The sequence below is a fragment of the Terrapene carolina genome, unplaced genomic scaffold (assembly GCF_002925995.2).
Source record: "Terrapene carolina triunguis isolate 2854851 unplaced genomic scaffold, T_m_triunguis-2.0 Scaffold62, whole genome shotgun sequence".
Classification (NCBI taxonomy): Eukaryota; Metazoa; Chordata; order Testudines; family Emydidae; genus Terrapene; species Terrapene triunguis.
The window spans coordinates 43,146,999-43,164,928 of NW_020664413.1; the positions used below are offsets into that span (position 1 = coordinate 43,146,999).

Below are 17,930 nucleotides of genomic sequence, written 5' to 3' on the forward strand. Positions count from 1 at the left end.
GGAATCTGACCAACATATTGGGCGAGAACACTGTCTGACCTGGGATTGGTGGGTGGAAAGCGGAGATGGCTGCAAGGTGCATCCTGATGGAAGAGAGGGTCAGGCCCTGGTTCTTAAGATGAAGCAGGTAACACTGGTCTACAATTTTTGAGAAGTCGTCTGCTTCAGAGATAAAATGTGCTATTTATTATGTATTTTGATGTGCTGAATTCAAATATGACAATTAAAACAACTGATTGGCTACTGTTTCTAAGATATTTAAGTTTTTACATTTTATGTCTATGTATATTGTGTAGATAGTAGAGTTTTAATCATAAATTGTAAACCTAGGTCTTTTCATGTGTTTATGGTTGCTTTACATGATAATCTTTCACCTGTCCTGTTTATGTAACACTTTAAAAATCAGCAAAAGGGTTATATAAATAAAATTTATTATGAAACAAAAGGCAAAAAACTATTCTGTACATAGTTTAGTCCTATTCAGCGTCTACTCGGCGCTTCTTGGCTTGTCTCTTGTATTCATTAAATGGAGCATCTCTTGTCACTGTCCAGCAATAGTCTGCAAGCATTGATGGGCTCCATTTGCCCTGATAGCGTTTCTCCATTGTTGCAATGTCCTGGTGAAATCACTCGCCGTGCTCGTCGCTCACTGCTCCGCAGTTCGGTGGAAAAAAATCTAGATGAGAGTGCAAAAAATGTATCTTTAGTGACATGTTGCAACCAAGGCTTTTGTATGCCTTGAGGAGGTTTTCCACCAACAACCTGTAGTTGTCTGCCTTGTTGTTTCCGAGAAAATTTACTGCCACTAACTGGAAGGCTTTCCATGCCGTCTTTTCCTTGCCACGCAGTGCATGGTCAAATGCATCATCTCGAAGAAGTTCACGAATCTGAGGACCAACAAAGACACCTTCCTTTATCTTAGCTTTACTTAACCTTGGAAATTTTCCACGGAGGTACTTGAAAGCTGCTTGTGTTTTGTCAATGGCCTTGACAAAGTTCTTCATCAGACCCAGCTTGATGTGTAAGGGTGGTAACAAAAACTTCCTTGATTCAACAAGTGGTGGATGCTGAACACTTTTCCTCCCAGGCTCCAATGACTGTTGGAGTGGCCAAGCTTTCTTGATGTAGTGGGAATCTCTTGCACGACTATCCCATTCGCAGAGAAAACAGCAGTACTTTGTGTATCCAGTCTGCAGACCAAGCAAGAGAGCAACAACCTTCAAATCGCCACAAAGCTGCCACTGATGTTGGTCATAGTTTATGCACCTCAAAAGTTGTTTCATGTTGTCATAGGTTTCCTTCATATGGACTGCATGACAAACTGGAATTGATGGCAAAACATTGCCATTATGCAGTAAAACAGCTTTAAGACTCCTCTTAGATGAATCAATGAACAGTCTCCACTCATCTGGATCGTGAACGATGTTGAGGGCTGCCATCACACCATCGATGTTGTTGCAGGCTACAAGATCACCTTCCATGAAGACGAATGGGACAAGATCCTTTTGATGGTCACGGAACATGGAAACCCTAACATCACCTGCCAGGAGATTCCACTGCTGTAGTCTGGAGCCCAACAGCTCTGCCTTACTCTTGGGTAGTCGTTCACCTTGTGTTATGAGGTGTGGTTCAGAGGAGGAGGATGGGAGAAAATGTGGGTCCTGTGACATTGATGTTTCAGGACCAGAAGTTTCTTCCTCTTCCTCATCTGACTCAAGTGAGAATGATTCTGGTGCATCAGGAACCGGCAGTCCTTCTCCGTGGGGTACTGGGCGTATAGCTGATGGAATGTTTGGATAATGCACAGTCCACTTTTTCTTCTTTGACACACCTTTCATGCATTGAACTTCAAAGTCGCAATTCCGATACCTAAGCTAGAGCTCACTTATCTGGAGGCACCATGCAGAAGTAACAATTGCTGGTATGATCTGTTGGCTCTCTCCAAATCATTGGCACTGCAAAAGGCATAGATTTCCTTTTCCTGTTCAACCACTGGCGAAGATTTGTTGCACAAGTGTTGCAGCATATGTGTGGGGCCCACCTCTTGTCCTGATCTCCAATTTTGCAGCCAAAATAAAGGTGATAGGCTTTCTTAACCATAGTGGTTATACTGCACTTTTGTGATGCAAAAGTCACTTCACCACAAACATAGCAGAAGTTATCTGCACTGTTCACACAAATACGAGGCATCTCTGCTTACTTTGGCTAAACAGAAATGTGTCCCTTTGCAAAATCAAACACTGACAAATAAGAGAGCACGACACTGTATGATTTCTAGAGCTGATATAGGGCAATTTGTTCAGCAGAGTGATGTAAGCTTCGTTATGATTGCATCATCCATGACTTCTAGGAATAACATGATGCAATTCATATCATGTATGACGCAATACCAGCTTCAGATTGCATCATTCATTGTTTTGCCTAAAAAGCAAGTACTGTCCAAACCCAGTCATAGATTTATTCATAGATCCAGTCAAAGATGTATTTTAGTCATTTCTGGTTTAAATTGAGATCCCTTCCCTTTATAACTCACTTATCCTCCGCCATTCCCAAGTCAAGGGTCGTATATACTGACCCAATAGCATAGCTTAAAACTAGAGCCAATCAACAATTTTAAGCATCATTTTCGTTCTCAGTGACCCAGAATTAGTAAAGTCTGACTACATTTATTTCAGAAGCATTTTGGCTGTAGAGCAGTGTAATCTAAGATAGATTGTAAGGAGGAGCACAACGGAGAGATGCTACCCTCAGACGCCCAGTGGGAGAACCTCGTCCACTTGGCCAGGTAGGTTGCTCTAGTGGAAGGCTTTCTGCTTTCCAGGACGATTTGCTGGACCTCGTTAAGAGCAGGTCCGCTCCTCCGGGTTCAACCACGCGGCATCCACACCATGATGTGGAGGGAGGAGAGGTTGGGGTGTAGGAGGCTCCCATGATCTTGTGAAATCAGATCCGGTCAGTTGGGAAGGAGCCAGCAAGAACAAAGACTGTTTTTGTCCTGTGGGATTTTTCAGCCTACTAACCTTGGTTTAAAATTCAAACATGCAAACACCACTTGTACCATGAGGCTCCCCGAAAAGGTCACTGTTCCAAAGCCACTCCCCCCACAGTGAAAAGCATAAACAAGTTGTGTACTGTTATATTGTATGCTATACTGAACTGTAAAATAAATCAATTCTACCAGTACTAATCTAAATACATTTTTTCTGAGTAGTATTTGACCAACTATAGAGCTGGTTGAAAACCACAAAAAAGGAGTAACTGAATAAGTTATTTAACTCATACCAGTAAAATTGATTGAATAATATATTTGCCAAGTACTATTGAATCAACTCCACTTATTACAGATCTTTTTTCCTTTGCTGTCTTAACTCTTTCTATATTATTTCTATTGTAAATCATGGCAGATCTTTTTCCAATTTGTCTTCAGTGTGTTTTTTCTTATTTAATCTCTCACCTTCATCTTTCTTTCACTTTCCGTGCATTGTGCTCTCCACCTCACCATGTATTTTCTGTCTCACTTTTGTTCTCTTAAAACCAATCTCTAAGGGTATGTCTACACAGCTACTAGACACCCATGGCTGGCCTGTGTTAGCCAACTTGGGCTCATGGGGCTCAGGCTGCAGGGCTGTTTCACTGCTGTGTAGACTTCTGGGCTCAGGCTGGAGCCTGGCCTCTAGGACCCTGTGGGGTGGGAGGGTCCCAGAGTCACGGGGATTTTCTTTGCTGTGTAGACATGCATTAAAAGAAAGTCAAGTACAATTTAGGGTAATTCATCAATCTCTCTCTCCCCCCCTTCATACCTACAGCGTTTGGAAATTTTACCAGACATCCCATAGCTAAAAGATTAAACCTACTAACCACTTAATGAAACAAACAAAACAATCAGGGAGCGATACTGTTTGGGAGCAATATGCAGGGAAACCAAATGCTGTCCCATTCTAGCGGCAGGAAAAGGGGAACATTTGGGATTCCTAACAAGGTGTTGCTCCCTGGGTCTTGCTTGGGAACTGCAAACCAGAACGTCTGTTAGCCCAGTGTTTCCCAAATGGTGGGAAGATTCTAGATTGCCCGCCAGATCCAGGGCCAGATTAACACATAACGGGTCCTGGCCTAGCCAAACATACACTTCTCCCAGCCTGGTGCGGAGGGGAGGGTCCAGAGTGGGGGGCCTTGAGAGTGAGCCCCGCCCCACATTCACCCTGCAGCCGCAGCTCCTGTCCTATAGGGCTGGACCTGACTTCCCACTCCGGGCATTGCAACCTGCTGTATGAGGTCACTGCGCCATTCAAATTTTGCCCAGCCATCCCTACTAGCCAAATATGAGTGGTGCTGCAATCCTATATACCCGGTTGCGATGCCCAGAGTGGGGAGCCAGATCCAGCCCCAAAGGATAAGAACTGCTGCTGCAGGGTGAGTGCTGGGTGGGCTCACTATCCAAACCCAACCACCATCCTCCAGGCTGGGGTTAGGGTTGTAATCCCAGGGCAGAGTGTGGTGTGTGCGTGTGTGTATATGATGGTCATAAAAAAGATGAAATGCATTTGGTGGGTCACTTTAATAAAAAGTTTGGGAACCACTGTACTAGCCAGAGCCTGATATGAAAAATGGAGTCTCGTCAAACAACAAGTCTGGCTTCTGGGATGGAGAAGGGGTATTCTCCTTTAGTCTTCCTCCCCACACCTCAGAACTTCCTGGCCACTGTGAGGATATGGACTTCTCTCTACTTCACCTCTTTCCCATCTTTCTGGATGCTAAATGGGGAGCATTTTCCACTATTGTACCCTTCTCCCATCATTCATATTTTGAGTTGTCTTCCCCAGTAAACAGTCTCCGAGCCGCCTTCTGCTATTACTCAAAGCTTCCCCAAACTTCAGCAGAATGAACCTGACCTGACTCTCTTCAGCTTTACTGTTGCTGCAGGAGTCTGAAAAACAGCAAAAACTGACAAAATTTGTCAGCTTTTGCTTTGTTTCAGGCTGTGGAAGCTCAGGGCAGGAGCAAAGGCACTGACGCTGCCTACTGATTTGGGAATTCAGCACTGTGATGATTTCAACTCAAAAGATAACCTTCACATCAATGCAGGCTAGGACAGGTGCTTTTTAAAAAGATGAAATCTTAGGTTCCGCATTTGCTCAGTGAAGTTTTCTACTCACCTGGCCATCATACACATATTGCATCTTTGGCAATTTAGGAGTAGGGTTAGGGAAGTCAGGATGCCCTGATACACAGTATCCTCAGTGTCCTTATGTGGAGGAGATGGTATGGGTGCTTTGGATACCCAATACACAAATGTGATTTAAACAAGCAGCTACTATGCCTGAACAACATCCTCAGTAGCCATGCTGCAAGGCCTTATGAGTGTGGTAGGGTTTTTTTGTAAATAGACTCTTATGAGAGGGTGCTACTGGTGCCTGGACCATTTGCAGGTGGTTGATGGTTGTATGGAGTTGTTTGGTGATGCATTAAAGTTGGATAAATGGTTGTGAACCTTGGGGCAGTCACCTAATGAGAGTGGTATAAAAGTACACACTGTACTGTAAACTGTATTTTCTGGATTTGTTCTTAATAACTAAACAGATTTGCCTGACAAAAAGATTTTTTTCTGTTCAGAATTTTCTGGTTATGCCTCTGGAAATCCCTGGAAATCATAATCCTCTACTGCTTAACATCACATTTATTCACTGCTGAATCATTTCCTACAAAATGACTTAGAGCTTCAGATAGGGAAATACACAGCAGGATCAGATAACCTCTTAGTCTCCTATTTATCTGCAAATAACCTTAATAAGAAAACATAGTAAACAGCAAAAATAATTTCTAATTATAATATTTATCCAAGTTTTCCAAAAGGGCGTCAACAGTTCCTTTTTGTCCAGAGAAAAGATATTTATATCATATCAACTTCACCTGCACTAATTGTTGCATTGATAAAAATGAGCTTCATGCATCTCTGGATCATATTTTGTTTCAAATAAAAGAGACTGTCAATAATCAACAGATAAGTGAGCTCTAGCTTAGGTATCGGAATTGCGACTTTGAAGTTCAATGCATGAAAGAGGTACAATCTCACCTCTGACTAAATACCTGTCTTGGAAATTACATGGCTATTTAGATCCTGCCCACCGCTTCAGGATCTGGTTTAAGTCATAGTCAAACAGCAATTTCCTTTTCAGAAAACATAGCAGTCAAATGGATTTTAGATGTACTATCTGCACACAAACAGTTAGACACTCTTCAAGCTTCCATCGAAACAGCCATACTTGGAGATGATTGCTTAATACAGTACATATTGTTCAAACAAAACTGTGAAAGCAACAAAACCTTTTTGTAAAGCATCCCCATAAAAACAGGATACAATTCCATCTTTTGAAGCTATTGTGTTGAATTTCTAGCTGAACAGATAAAATCAACAGCTATCCAGAAACCTACTAAAAAATCTTCCTTCAGAGACATTCTCTGGCCTCTAAGTTGTAGCTGTTCTATAGTAGCAGTTTTGTCATTTGTGGCAAATGACAACATTTCAACAGTTTGTATAACAAACATTTTTATAAATAGAATGACATCACTTTATAGTTAAAAATGTATATTGAAAAGAAGTAATTTCACCCAACTATCTAAACTGCTAACCAGTGTTCCCTCTAATTTTTTCTATTAATGAGCGGAATGAATTTTGTTATGTGCACCATATCAAGGTAATGTGCGGATGTGCATCACCAGTAGAAACAAAAAACCTAGATACAATATATATTTTTAAAAAGCTACCATAGGGATAATTACTCCAGCCAGGATAGGTTAGGGATTTTAGAACTCACTACTCAAAAGAATTACATTTAAGTATAACAGAGAAATAAAAATTATGAAATGCAGTCAAAAACAAACACTTTGAAAGAAGTACCACCACCACCACCACAAGTATGTGTTAGAAGGGGAGTGTGACAGACAGAGAGAGAGAGACAGTGCGTGTGTGTAACAGAGAGAGACACGCTGCCCCTTGAAGTAGATCGGCACTCAGCAGTCTGAAGCCCGCTTGTTGAGACACAGCAACAGCTGCCAGCAAGCTCCTTCCAGCCTGAGCCCTGTTCCCTCCACACACTATGTGGAGATGGAGTACGGGGTGGGGGACACCCTGACATCAGCATCCCCCCTCTTCCCTCCCTCCCCTACTCCGCACAGCAAGCGGGAGGCTCCCGGGAGCAGCTGGCCAGGGGCTCCAAGGCAGAGGGCAAGAACAGCACTCAGTGGGGGGAGGGACACCTGAAGTGCACCGCACTTGATAGCTGGCTGGGCGGCCACCCAGCCATGCAGCTTAGAGGGAACTTAGCTGGTAACTGCTAAATGAAAAACAAAAAACAAAAACAAAAAACAAACAAACAAAAATCAAATGTCATGGTATTTGTCATAAAGATTACATAATGATCATTTTGAGAAATAATAGCTGTAATAGCAGTTAATTCCATTTTATAAGTAACATGATTGCATTGTAGGTATATAGCACGTGAATATTAATTTTGTTAAAATGTTAATGATCAAATTATACTCCCTCTCCCCCTCATCCACCCGAGAAACAGAAAGGGAATAAAAAGCAAGGCTTACTTACAGTTTGACTGTCAGGAAAGTCCATCTTCAGCAATTTGTGAGCACATTCTTCAAAGTCTAAGCTGCAAAGAAAATAGTTTTGTATTCCCCTTGAGTACACATTATGTTAAAAACACATACAGAATTATGCTGATATCAATGATGTTAAGCGTACAAACCAAAGTGTTTTAGCATGATAAAAGTATGATGTAATTGAACTTATTGCTGTTAAAATGCCCCAGCAATGCTAGTTTCAGCTCCTTCCAAACATAAGGGTGGTTGAGAAAATCAGTATTTGAAGTATGATGACAAATGAAACAATAGGGGGAAAGCTGTCTAAATCAAGACTATGATCTGCATTTTAAAGAAGACTGAATAAATTCTCCTTTCACCACACTTTAATTACTCATCAAAAGCACTGTGTTCAACAGCTTTCCTTAAAAAGTTCTCAAGCTTAAACTAAAATATTTCCAAACAGCATTCTATTTAACAATTTTGTAACTGAAAGTGAATCCAAAACCAATAAATCTGCAGACAGACTAAAAACAAGATGACTCTCTTATGAGACATTGCTATTACATCATACTAAGTGGAAATACACAAAGTCTAGTAACAAACTAATATGTTAGTTCATTCTGACTAACTCCTGTAAAATACCAAAATGTAACCTCTGTACCCATGCCCATATACTTTTCTGAAGTTGCTATCTGATCTTTAGCATCTCAGTTTTCATTTAAAAAATGCTGTTACTGTTATGCTGTTATGGTTGCAGCTGTTATGTTGTGAAGAAATTCTAAAACTGTCGACTAAGTAACTGACAATGAGCCTATATCTATGCTACAAAGATAAGCTGCCTACATTAGGTCGACTTACAGCCACCGCATTAATTATAGTAGTGGCTGATGTCCACACCACCCTCTTTCTGTCGATGATGTGTGTCCTCACCAGTAGCACTTCCACCAACTGAAGAGTGGCAGTGTGGGGACTGACAGCCAGGGCTCTCAACTCCACGCAGTTCCCCACCGGGAGCCCCGCTGCCCCCCAGGCCTTCTTGCCTTTCCGCACCCAGCTCGGAGTGGGGGGAAGTCGCCTGGGCCTTCTTGCCTCCGTTGGGGAGATTCGCACCCGGAGTCTGGTAGGCTGCTGTGCTCCCAGTGGGGAGCTGTGACCCCGGGGGGGCATCAGGGCTCCCTGTGGCAGCCCAGCTTGGAGCAGAGACCAGGTAGAAGCCCAGTTCTGGAGCCAGCTATCAATTTCATGGCTCTGCTGACTTTTGTCAATTAAACTGTGTATCGTAGACAAGTCCTGAGGAGAGTCTGAAGAGAGCTTGGAACAATAGTTCTGAGAGGTATGAACTGCCTCCATTCATCTCTGTAAGGTGTTAACTCAGCTGCCCAGTAATAAATTACTGTTCACTATTTCATTCCTCATGTAGGAAAGGAGAAAGAGGATCACACATCTGTACAATTTACTTTGAGCGATGACTCATTTTGGTACCACAAGAGTCTAGTATTTGGCGGATACTACCAGTTATTTTTTAACTCTCATGAAAAAGCCAAGTCCAAGGAGCCTATCCGAGTTCATGGCATGTTCAAGAAACAACGAAAGGGAGCCAAGCAACACATGCTATTATATTTTGCATATTTACACAATTTGCTGTAAGACTGGAGATTCACATGGGTGAAGCTTATTTTCTGGGCAGAGTCTGAAAAAGTACTGCTTCCCCGTACCCCCAATCTGCCCTGACTGTACCAGTGCTCCATAAAACATAAGCATGATCTAGTGTAACATTTTAAAAGTCTTCACCCAAAAAGGAAGTTTAGAAATGTAATGTACTAAATCATCTCTAAATTAAGAATTTAAGAATGGCCATTCTGGGTCAGACCAATGGTTCATCTAGCCCAGGGGTGGGCAAACTATGGCCCGGGGGCCACATCCGGCCCTTCAGACGTTTTAATCCAGTCCTCAAGTTCCCACCAGGAAGTGGGGGCTGGGGCTTGCCCGGTTCCATGCTGTGGCTCTGCGTGGCTCACAGAAGCAGCAGCATGTCCCCCCTCCGGCTCCTACGAATAGGGGCAGCCAGGAGGCTCCGCACGCTGCCCCTGCCCCAAGCACCGCCCCCACAGCTCCCACTGACCCCCACCCAGAGCCTGCACCCTTGACCCTCTCCTGAGCCCCACCCCCCTGCCCTAATCCCCACCCCCCACCCTATGAGCCCCTCGGTCCCAGCCCAGAGCACCTCCCTGCACCCCTAACCCCGCATCCTCAGCCCCACCCCAGAGCCCTCACCCCGTCCCCGCACCCCAACCGTCTGCCCCAGTCCGGAGCCCCTTCCCACACCCTCAACTCCTAATTTCTGGCCCCACCCCAGAGCCCTCACCCCCTTCCGCACTCCAACCCCCAATTTCATGAACATTCATGGCCCGCCATACAATTTTCATACCCAGATGTGGCCCTTGGGCCAAAAAGTTTGCCCACCCCACTCTAAAACATCTCTTCAATTTGTTTATAAGACTGTAATATAATGATAAAGCTATTAACAACCCTGTATTCAACAGATTCAATACAAATGCATTAATTTCTAGAGGACCACACACTTTTTTCAGTATGAATTATATTGCATTTTACCTTGACTGAATAGCAAGATAAATTGTACGACGAAAGGAGACCAGGTTAATTTCGGTTTGGTCATGGATAGTCACCTTTTGTCCTTGAAGAAAAAAATTGGATATTTAGAAATTGAAGCAGAGACATACATTCTAAGAAAGTAGAGGTGTATGCAACTTCAGTAAGCCTTCAGTCCATTATGTAATATTGTGTATAAATACATTTAGGAGCATTTAGTAGGTGCTGTAAACTTTTACAAAACACTGGTACTTGCATGATATGAGACTACAACTTAAAAAAAAAAATCGATCAAATTCACAAGTTATTCACAATTTTCAATGATACATGTATTAAACGTCCTGATTTTGCAAAGGGCAGAAACCATATTCCTGTGCAGAATACAGACACCTGTTTATGATCTGGGGCTAACTGAGTGAACATTTTCTTTTCGTATGCTGGCTGGCTGACGTTTAGCCATCCAGAACTTGAACAGGGACTACAAAATTTATTAAAACAAAATGTTTAAACCAAAGTTTAATAAAGGCAATTACACACACAATTGTGTGTATTTAGAACCAGACCCAGCTCCCATTGACATAAACAGGAACCTTTCCATTTACATCAATGGTAGTTGGATCAGGCCCATAGTGGATATTTGATGTCCACCAAAGGATATTTGATGTCATGCACTGGAACAGAATTAAAAAGGACTAAAATATCTAAACAGCTGCTCTGAAGGAAATTAACATCTATTTCATATGGGAGTTTTCAAATATGCAGCAGAAGTGATAACAGGCTTCTGTGAATTACCATCTCTTTCTTCAGCCTGCTACTTAAGTACATTTCTGTGTTTATTTTTTTTTGTACACTACTATAACAAGCTGGTGAAGAAACGATTCCCACTGCTCTACAAACAGAATAGAGCTTTCCTTCTAGATTTTGCAGACCTACAAAGTAAACATCTAAACTTATTCTCATCCATCCTATCTTTTTCAGTAATTACATAAGCCATTCTACAAAATGCACAGACACCAATACGACTGTTTATTTGGAGTAAATAACTTGTAACAATGGTCTGTACAATAAATTATCCTGTCTTGAAACTCCCTTTTTAAAAAACGTTAGTTGAAAGGTAATTGCAAACTTGAATTTTGAAATTGACCTTAAAACATTCAGACAGAGCACAAATAGTACAGTGAAACCCCGCTATAACGCGATGATTGGGGTCCAAAAAATTCGATTGCGATAAATGCAGGGTTGCGGTATAGCGGGGTTACAAAAATTTTACCATTTAAAGCCGGTCAGTTTCAAGCCAGTCAATTTCTCTTGGGCAGAGAGCAGGGGAGATGTGCAAGGGGCAGAGGAAGAGTGAGGAGCAGCTGGGGAGGAGAAAGGCTCTTCCCGCCAAAAGGAGAAGCAGGGGTAGGGGGGAAGAGGCAGTGGGGAAGGCACGTTCCCTTTTTTTTTTTTTTTTGTGTTTCTGCAGCGCCCCCCCGGCCGGGGGGGGGGGGGTTTTTTTTTTTTTGCGTGCTTGGCGCCGCGGGAGCCACCTTATGATCGTGCTATATCCGAATTTGCATTATCGCGGGGCGCGTTATAGCGGGGGTTCCCTGTATGTCCTGAACTGTTCTTAAAAATTCTTTCAGAAAAATCACAATTTTTCTACTCCCTGGTTTATATTGATAGGGATCTTTCGGGAATGCAACTGACACAATCAAACATACAAAGCCACAAATTCCTCCCTACTCCTGTTTCGCTTTCTATGGACCTCTACCCACTTCCTCCCACCTCTTCAGTTTTAGCCTTGCTGCTGCTATAATTGGTAAACACCCTCTTGCAGAGCCAGTGGGAGGACATGCACCATCAACAAAAATGAAACTTAATATGCACAAAGTGCTGTCAAAGACAAAATAAACAAATTGAAAAAAGAAAAATAAGCATATTTAATCTTGTAACAGTAAAAACAAATTTTAAATAGAAATGTGATTTTTGTTGACTGCACACTTTAAATCTCAATTGCTTCAGATAGCACATAGCAAGTTACATTCTGAGATTTTCTTTTCTTGATCTACCACAAAAAAGATCAATAGTAAATGTCTATAATCATACACCTACCTTCTTCATCCTCTTCATCCTCTTCTTCATCCTCTTCATCCTCTTCACTGCTTCCAGCATCTTGATCTGTTTCTGAGTCACTATCGCCTTCGTCAAGAATTTCTAGAAGCAAAATTCCAAAGTAAATATATGCCTAGGACTATATGCCTAGTGACGCAGAGATGTGGCCCAAATACCTCGGGGTATGTCTAGTCCTAAGGGAGGGAGAGCCTGACAAAGCTGGAGCATAAAGACATGCTGCAACCGAGCTTCAACAGAAGGAAAGTCATTCTGACACAGGGCTTAGAAAAATGGGACTCCAGAGGCCCTAGATACCATAGTAACAGGTATATTAAAATATACAGCAGATAGACAAATAAAAGGATCCCCCCAAAAATAGGGATGCCAAACTCAATTCAGGCATACAAGGATGAAAAACTGGTGGAGAGGGAAACTTGTTGGTACTTTTCCAAAAACCTATTTTAAAAATTCCTTTCACAGACTGATTAGGCATGGGCAAGCAACGGAGGGCTCTGTGTTGAAACTCAACTCTGGGCAGAGGAAAAATAATTGTGACAAAGGCTCAGGAGGAAAAGCAATGTGCTCAGTGCTCTCAGGAGATGTAGAGATCCCTGTTCTTGGGGAGAAAAAGCTGCCTTACATTTACTTTACAACCAATATTACTTTTAAAATAATAGATTTCATATTTGAAAGCAGGATTGTCATTTGGAAACACAGAAGTGTTGCCAAAGAACACACAGTAGAAAAATCTTTATTACATGTGTATTAAACTATTACTATACAAATCTTTGGGACACAAATGGCAGATTTAAAATTGCGCAACTACAACAAAGATGTAAGTAACTGACAATATTTATGGAGCATTGTAATAAAAAAAGTGTTGTCTCTCTCATTGTGCATATGTGCAGTCTACATCATTATTTCAATAAGAAAAATTTAGCTAAAATTAAAATCAGTTTTTACCTCACTAAATATTGTTGGCAATTTTTTTCTGCCACTACCCCCTACAAAACACTATCTATAAACTTGCTAGAATGCTATCATATGCTTCCTAGTTTTATACCCGACTTAAATGAACCTGATATACATACCCTTCTTAAGGGTTTTGTACTTCTCTTCATTTTCCATGAAGTCAGGATCCATCTTGAAAACATCTTTAAAATAAAAGAAAATCTTATTTAAACTAAGAACAAGAACAAAATTATTGCATGTTTCATCTTAAATTTGTTTTTATACAGAATGAAATTGTAAAGTTAAATTTTTACTTCTCACTTACTAAGAACATCTTCTGGGTTATAATCATCTTCTAAAGGTAGCATATGAGTAAACTGATCCTCTTCTTCTACTAGGTCTAGTCCCTCTGGAATGACTGGGTGATCCTTGAATCCATCCTTACGTACAGCAAACATAACTTCTATCATGTACTGAACGCGCATGTCAATTTTAGATTCGTGAAGAACGTGGCGAAGGCGGTCAAAGATTGCTTTAGATTAAAGAGAAAAACTAATTCTAATCTGAAGTGATCAGATACTAATAAAAAGACTACAAATTTAAAGGTAATTATACCAACTAATTATACTCACCATTAATACCTCTAGGAGAAACTTCAGTTAATTTGAGTCCACATTCCTTCAGAAATCCAATTGCTACTTCAATACTGTCATCTGTTGGTCTTTCAAGAAGCAACGTGAGCATCTCCAAACATAAAACCTCATGAGCCTTTAGGGAGAAAAATAGTAAGGGGTTTTATAAAAGCAAGAACCTCTGACTTCCAAAATTACAATCCATTTTATTGCACTATTGTTATAAAATACTAGTTGACCAAGAACTATGCTTTTTGTGACTGGTACACCTAGTTTCAGTGTGGGAAGTTATATTGCCACTTCCACATAAACTAAAGTCAGCATTTCAAATAAGGGTTCAATTCTTATATTTGCACATTATTTGTACTGGACACCACTCTACTACTCAAATATGGCTGTCCTCATTCAGTCAAGCAATGCAAGAAAATCTTTGCCATCATGAAGGTAATGGAACACATTTTGAAGGAACACGAATATCAAACATCATTTAGAGAAATAAAATTCGGCATCTTTCTTTCATGCTCCGCTCCTTTACATTTAATGCTAAAGCTTATTTAGAGGGGAGAAAAGGAAACAACTGCTGGACACCAATTTGTTTTCAGGTGCAATTAAAGAGGTTGATATTGATCTATAAAGCCCTACATTGTTTAGGTGCTGACTATTTTAGGCAATGATCCTGCAACTGTCTTTGCATGAACAATGTCTTGTGCCTGTACAGAAGCTCCACTGCAGGCACTGGGGCTCTTTGTGAGCACTAGGATCTGCTTACGTAGTCTTAAGTGCAGAGCTAGACCTTAAGAGATCCCTGCTTTCCCTAAGCAAATATTATTTGTTTGTGGTCTTAGTTCCTTTTTTAAATAAAAAAGTAATAAATTAAGCATCTTACTGTTCAAAGATTGCTATAAGTGTAACCTGTAGTACAACCATAACGTGTGAAACCATAACAAATACAAAATAACGTACCACATTCTGATTGATTAGATGTGCAACAAACTTTGAAGCTGTCAGACAAAGTTGCTGAAAAATGAATAAAAAATGGTTAAATATTCTTCAGTTTCTTCACATATTGAAAGAGCTCTCAACTAAAAAACAGACCCCACAAACTGTGTATTTATGTAAATCACAATTTAAAATTCACAGGGAAGTCCTATGGCTTGTGCGATACAGGAGGTCAGACTAGATGATCACAATGCTCCCCCCTTATAGCCTTGCAGTCTATGAATCATTAAAGCACTGCTGCAGGATACCGAAGCATTTATTTTAAGATTATTAAAAGGATTGTACACTTTAAAATAAAAGCCACTGTTGTTGCATTAACTGAAGTTAAAAAGATTTTCAATCTTCAAACTGCAGGGCATAAGATGTGGTCAGTTTAATAAAAAGACCACCATGATATACTACCACCACTACTACTACTACAATTAATATAGTGCATTATGCCAGGTTCTGGGAAGTCAGACACATTCCTTTGAAACATACATTATTGACCACTCGGTAATAGGATAAGACACTAGTGGGATCACTGGTTACAGTGTGGCACTGTTTAAGTTCTTACATAAGCTTTTCTTACTTACCTTATCATTTCTGCGATATCCTTTGCGAAAATTTAGAATTAGCCTCTTGAGAATCAGTTCTCCAATATTTGGAAACTTTGAATTGATAATTGCTACAACTGCTGCATAAACGTGTGTAAAGATTGGAGAGGCACTTTGTGCTTGCAAAATTGATCTAGATAGCAGTCCCCTATAAATAAGAGTACACACAAAAGTATAAGTGCCAATCATGAAAATATGAAATGATTTCATTCACCATCTACATTGTAACAGAAGCATATTCTGTGTTCCAGATAGTTAAAAGGTAATTCCAAACAGTGGTTATTTTCATACTAAAACTATGGATTATGTTTGGAGTATCGATTCTAAATCATATTAATGTTAACAACAGGATTACAATTTACTTACATAAGATTTTTAAATCAGTGATTAATTGTATGATCTGAGAACTAATATAGTTTGTCTTTGAAAAAAATTAATCTTTCTAGTTCTCTCTTTCTGCACCTCTATCTTCCTCTTCACTTAGCTCGAAGTTACAAAAGCCATTCACTTGCAGGTAGGCCACTTTAGAAAGGGACAAGTGTAAATATACAAAACACAATGGTTACTGTATATTGAGACCTCTCAATTGAAGATTAAACCTAGTTAAATTTCCTAAACATTATTTCACTGCTATGTCTACTATCTACTAAAAAACTAACTTTTTACTAAAGATTAGGAATGATTTACACTTCCAATTAGTCTTTAAAAAAAAAAAAGAAAATGAAGATTAAACGTGAAATCCTTTCGGAAGCCCCTCTTGATAACATTCTGGGAAAAAAGCCATTACAAGAAGAAAAAACTCTGCTTTTAATTTTTCAACTTAATTTAGAAAAAGTAAAATAGGAGGCAAGAAACTCACTTTATCCTTTTTATTAAAAAGTGAAAGATTAAAGCCGGTTTGGGAAAACCTGGGGGGGGGGGGGGAGGAGGGGAGGAGAGGGAATCTATAGTTAAAGAAAGTACAAAAAAATTACCCCAAACAAATACAAATTCTAGCTAACAACATGATCTGAAAGCTTGTGGTAGGTATATAATGTAATTGAAAAAATATGAGAGCAGAAAATGTCACTAAAATTAGATGAGAATTATTTAATCACTACTTTTTATCTTACCATAAATTGTTTTTTTTTTTTTTTTTATTGTTGATATTCAAAAGACCATTAACACCTTATAAAAATAATTCTGCTGCTACTGTTTTTTTTTAATTACAGTAAATAAGAAATGTGTATGAAAACAGCATCTTTGTGGCTTAAGAGTTCATCTGATCTTGTTCCTTACTCCTCAACTGAATTAATAATATTTATTTGTGACAGAATAGCCATCTCCACAGCAGTTAATTACGATAAACACAGAATTATGACTTTTTTAATAATGAGTATAATCAAAAGCAAATGAACTTATCAGGAACAGAAATCTTGCAATGTCATCAACCCAAAAAACAAAACAAAACCCACAACCCAGTTTAAGACTAATAAAGAAAATAGGATGTTCAGAAAGACCAGAACAGTCTTCAAATTGTAATGCTATGAATTTTCCCCACATGCACCAGCAAACTTTTAAACACCGTAATTATGCTTTGAACTGACAGCAGGGGACAAAAACATTGCTTCTGAGAACATAAACAGTGAGACAGGGAGGAGATGATCAAGTGGTTATATTAACTACTTTCCTACCCACTAAAGACTACTACTGTTAACAACTTGGCCCAGTTCAGCATAATTGGCAGACTCAGATCAAAAGAAACCCAACATGTTAATTGGGGTACTGTTGCATGTCCGGATTTAAGTGCGCTGGCAAAGCTTTGAGGAAGCTAGCAAAATGCCTGCCACTACCTAATTCTATTAGTTCCTCATTTTCAGGGACTCCAACTTCACCCAAATCATTAAATGACTAAATTAAGGTTTTGACATGAATCTAAAAGATTAAGGCACTCCATCCCTTGCCACTTCACTAAATTATGGTATCAAACAAATGCATTTATCAAATGCAGCACAATATTATTAGTACATGCTATTCATCTGAACACATTACATAAAAAAAACTATCACGATTCATTATGCTGGACTGTAATAAAAGAGTTAATTTGTCTCACAGGACATATGGTGAGTACAATAGAATCTGTGTGTGTCCAAAGAATGCAACATCAGACCTTAAACATTTATTTCCAGGCTAGAATTTTGCATGCCAATTTTTATCCTAAATTTGCAGTTTTGTTGGAGCCGTGCTGGTCTCAGGATATTAGGGAGAGACTTTTATCCTGTGAATTGGTCTAATCATAAACCCCCAAAGATCAGGAGTAGCTGATTCAACCTAAATTGAAGTATAACTGGCAGATTATAATTTGTGTATAGTGGAGATATTACCTAATTAAATAATTATATAAAACTGGGCTCAATGCACCATATTTTCATTTTAACATCTCCTTCCAGGTAGAACTGGCTGAAAATTATCTGAT

At 40.0% G+C, this 17,930-nt stretch overlaps 1 protein-coding gene across 3 annotated transcripts in view; it reads right to left on the reverse strand.

The window, feature by feature from the left end:
• The window catches only part of CWC22 (CWC22 spliceosome associated protein homolog), a 52,801-nt gene that overhangs the window by 16,929 nt on the left and 17,942 nt on the right, over nucleotides 1-17,930 (reverse strand). For all 3 annotated transcript variants that reach the window (XM_024204028.2, XM_024204027.2, XM_024204026.2), the window contains 8 exons: nucleotides 15,455-15,623; nucleotides 14,844-14,897; nucleotides 13,881-14,016; nucleotides 13,574-13,780; nucleotides 13,389-13,451; nucleotides 12,298-12,399; nucleotides 10,204-10,285; nucleotides 7,598-7,658 (listed from right to left, as the gene is read on the reverse strand). In XM_024204028.2, the coding sequence (XP_024059796.1) occupies nucleotides 7,598-7,658; nucleotides 10,204-10,285; nucleotides 12,298-12,399; nucleotides 13,389-13,451; nucleotides 13,574-13,780; nucleotides 13,881-14,016; nucleotides 14,844-14,897; nucleotides 15,455-15,623 (874 nt within the window). The remainder of the gene's footprint in view (nucleotides 1-7,597; nucleotides 7,659-10,203; nucleotides 10,286-12,297; nucleotides 12,400-13,388; nucleotides 13,452-13,573; nucleotides 13,781-13,880; nucleotides 14,017-14,843; nucleotides 14,898-15,454; nucleotides 15,624-17,930) is intronic.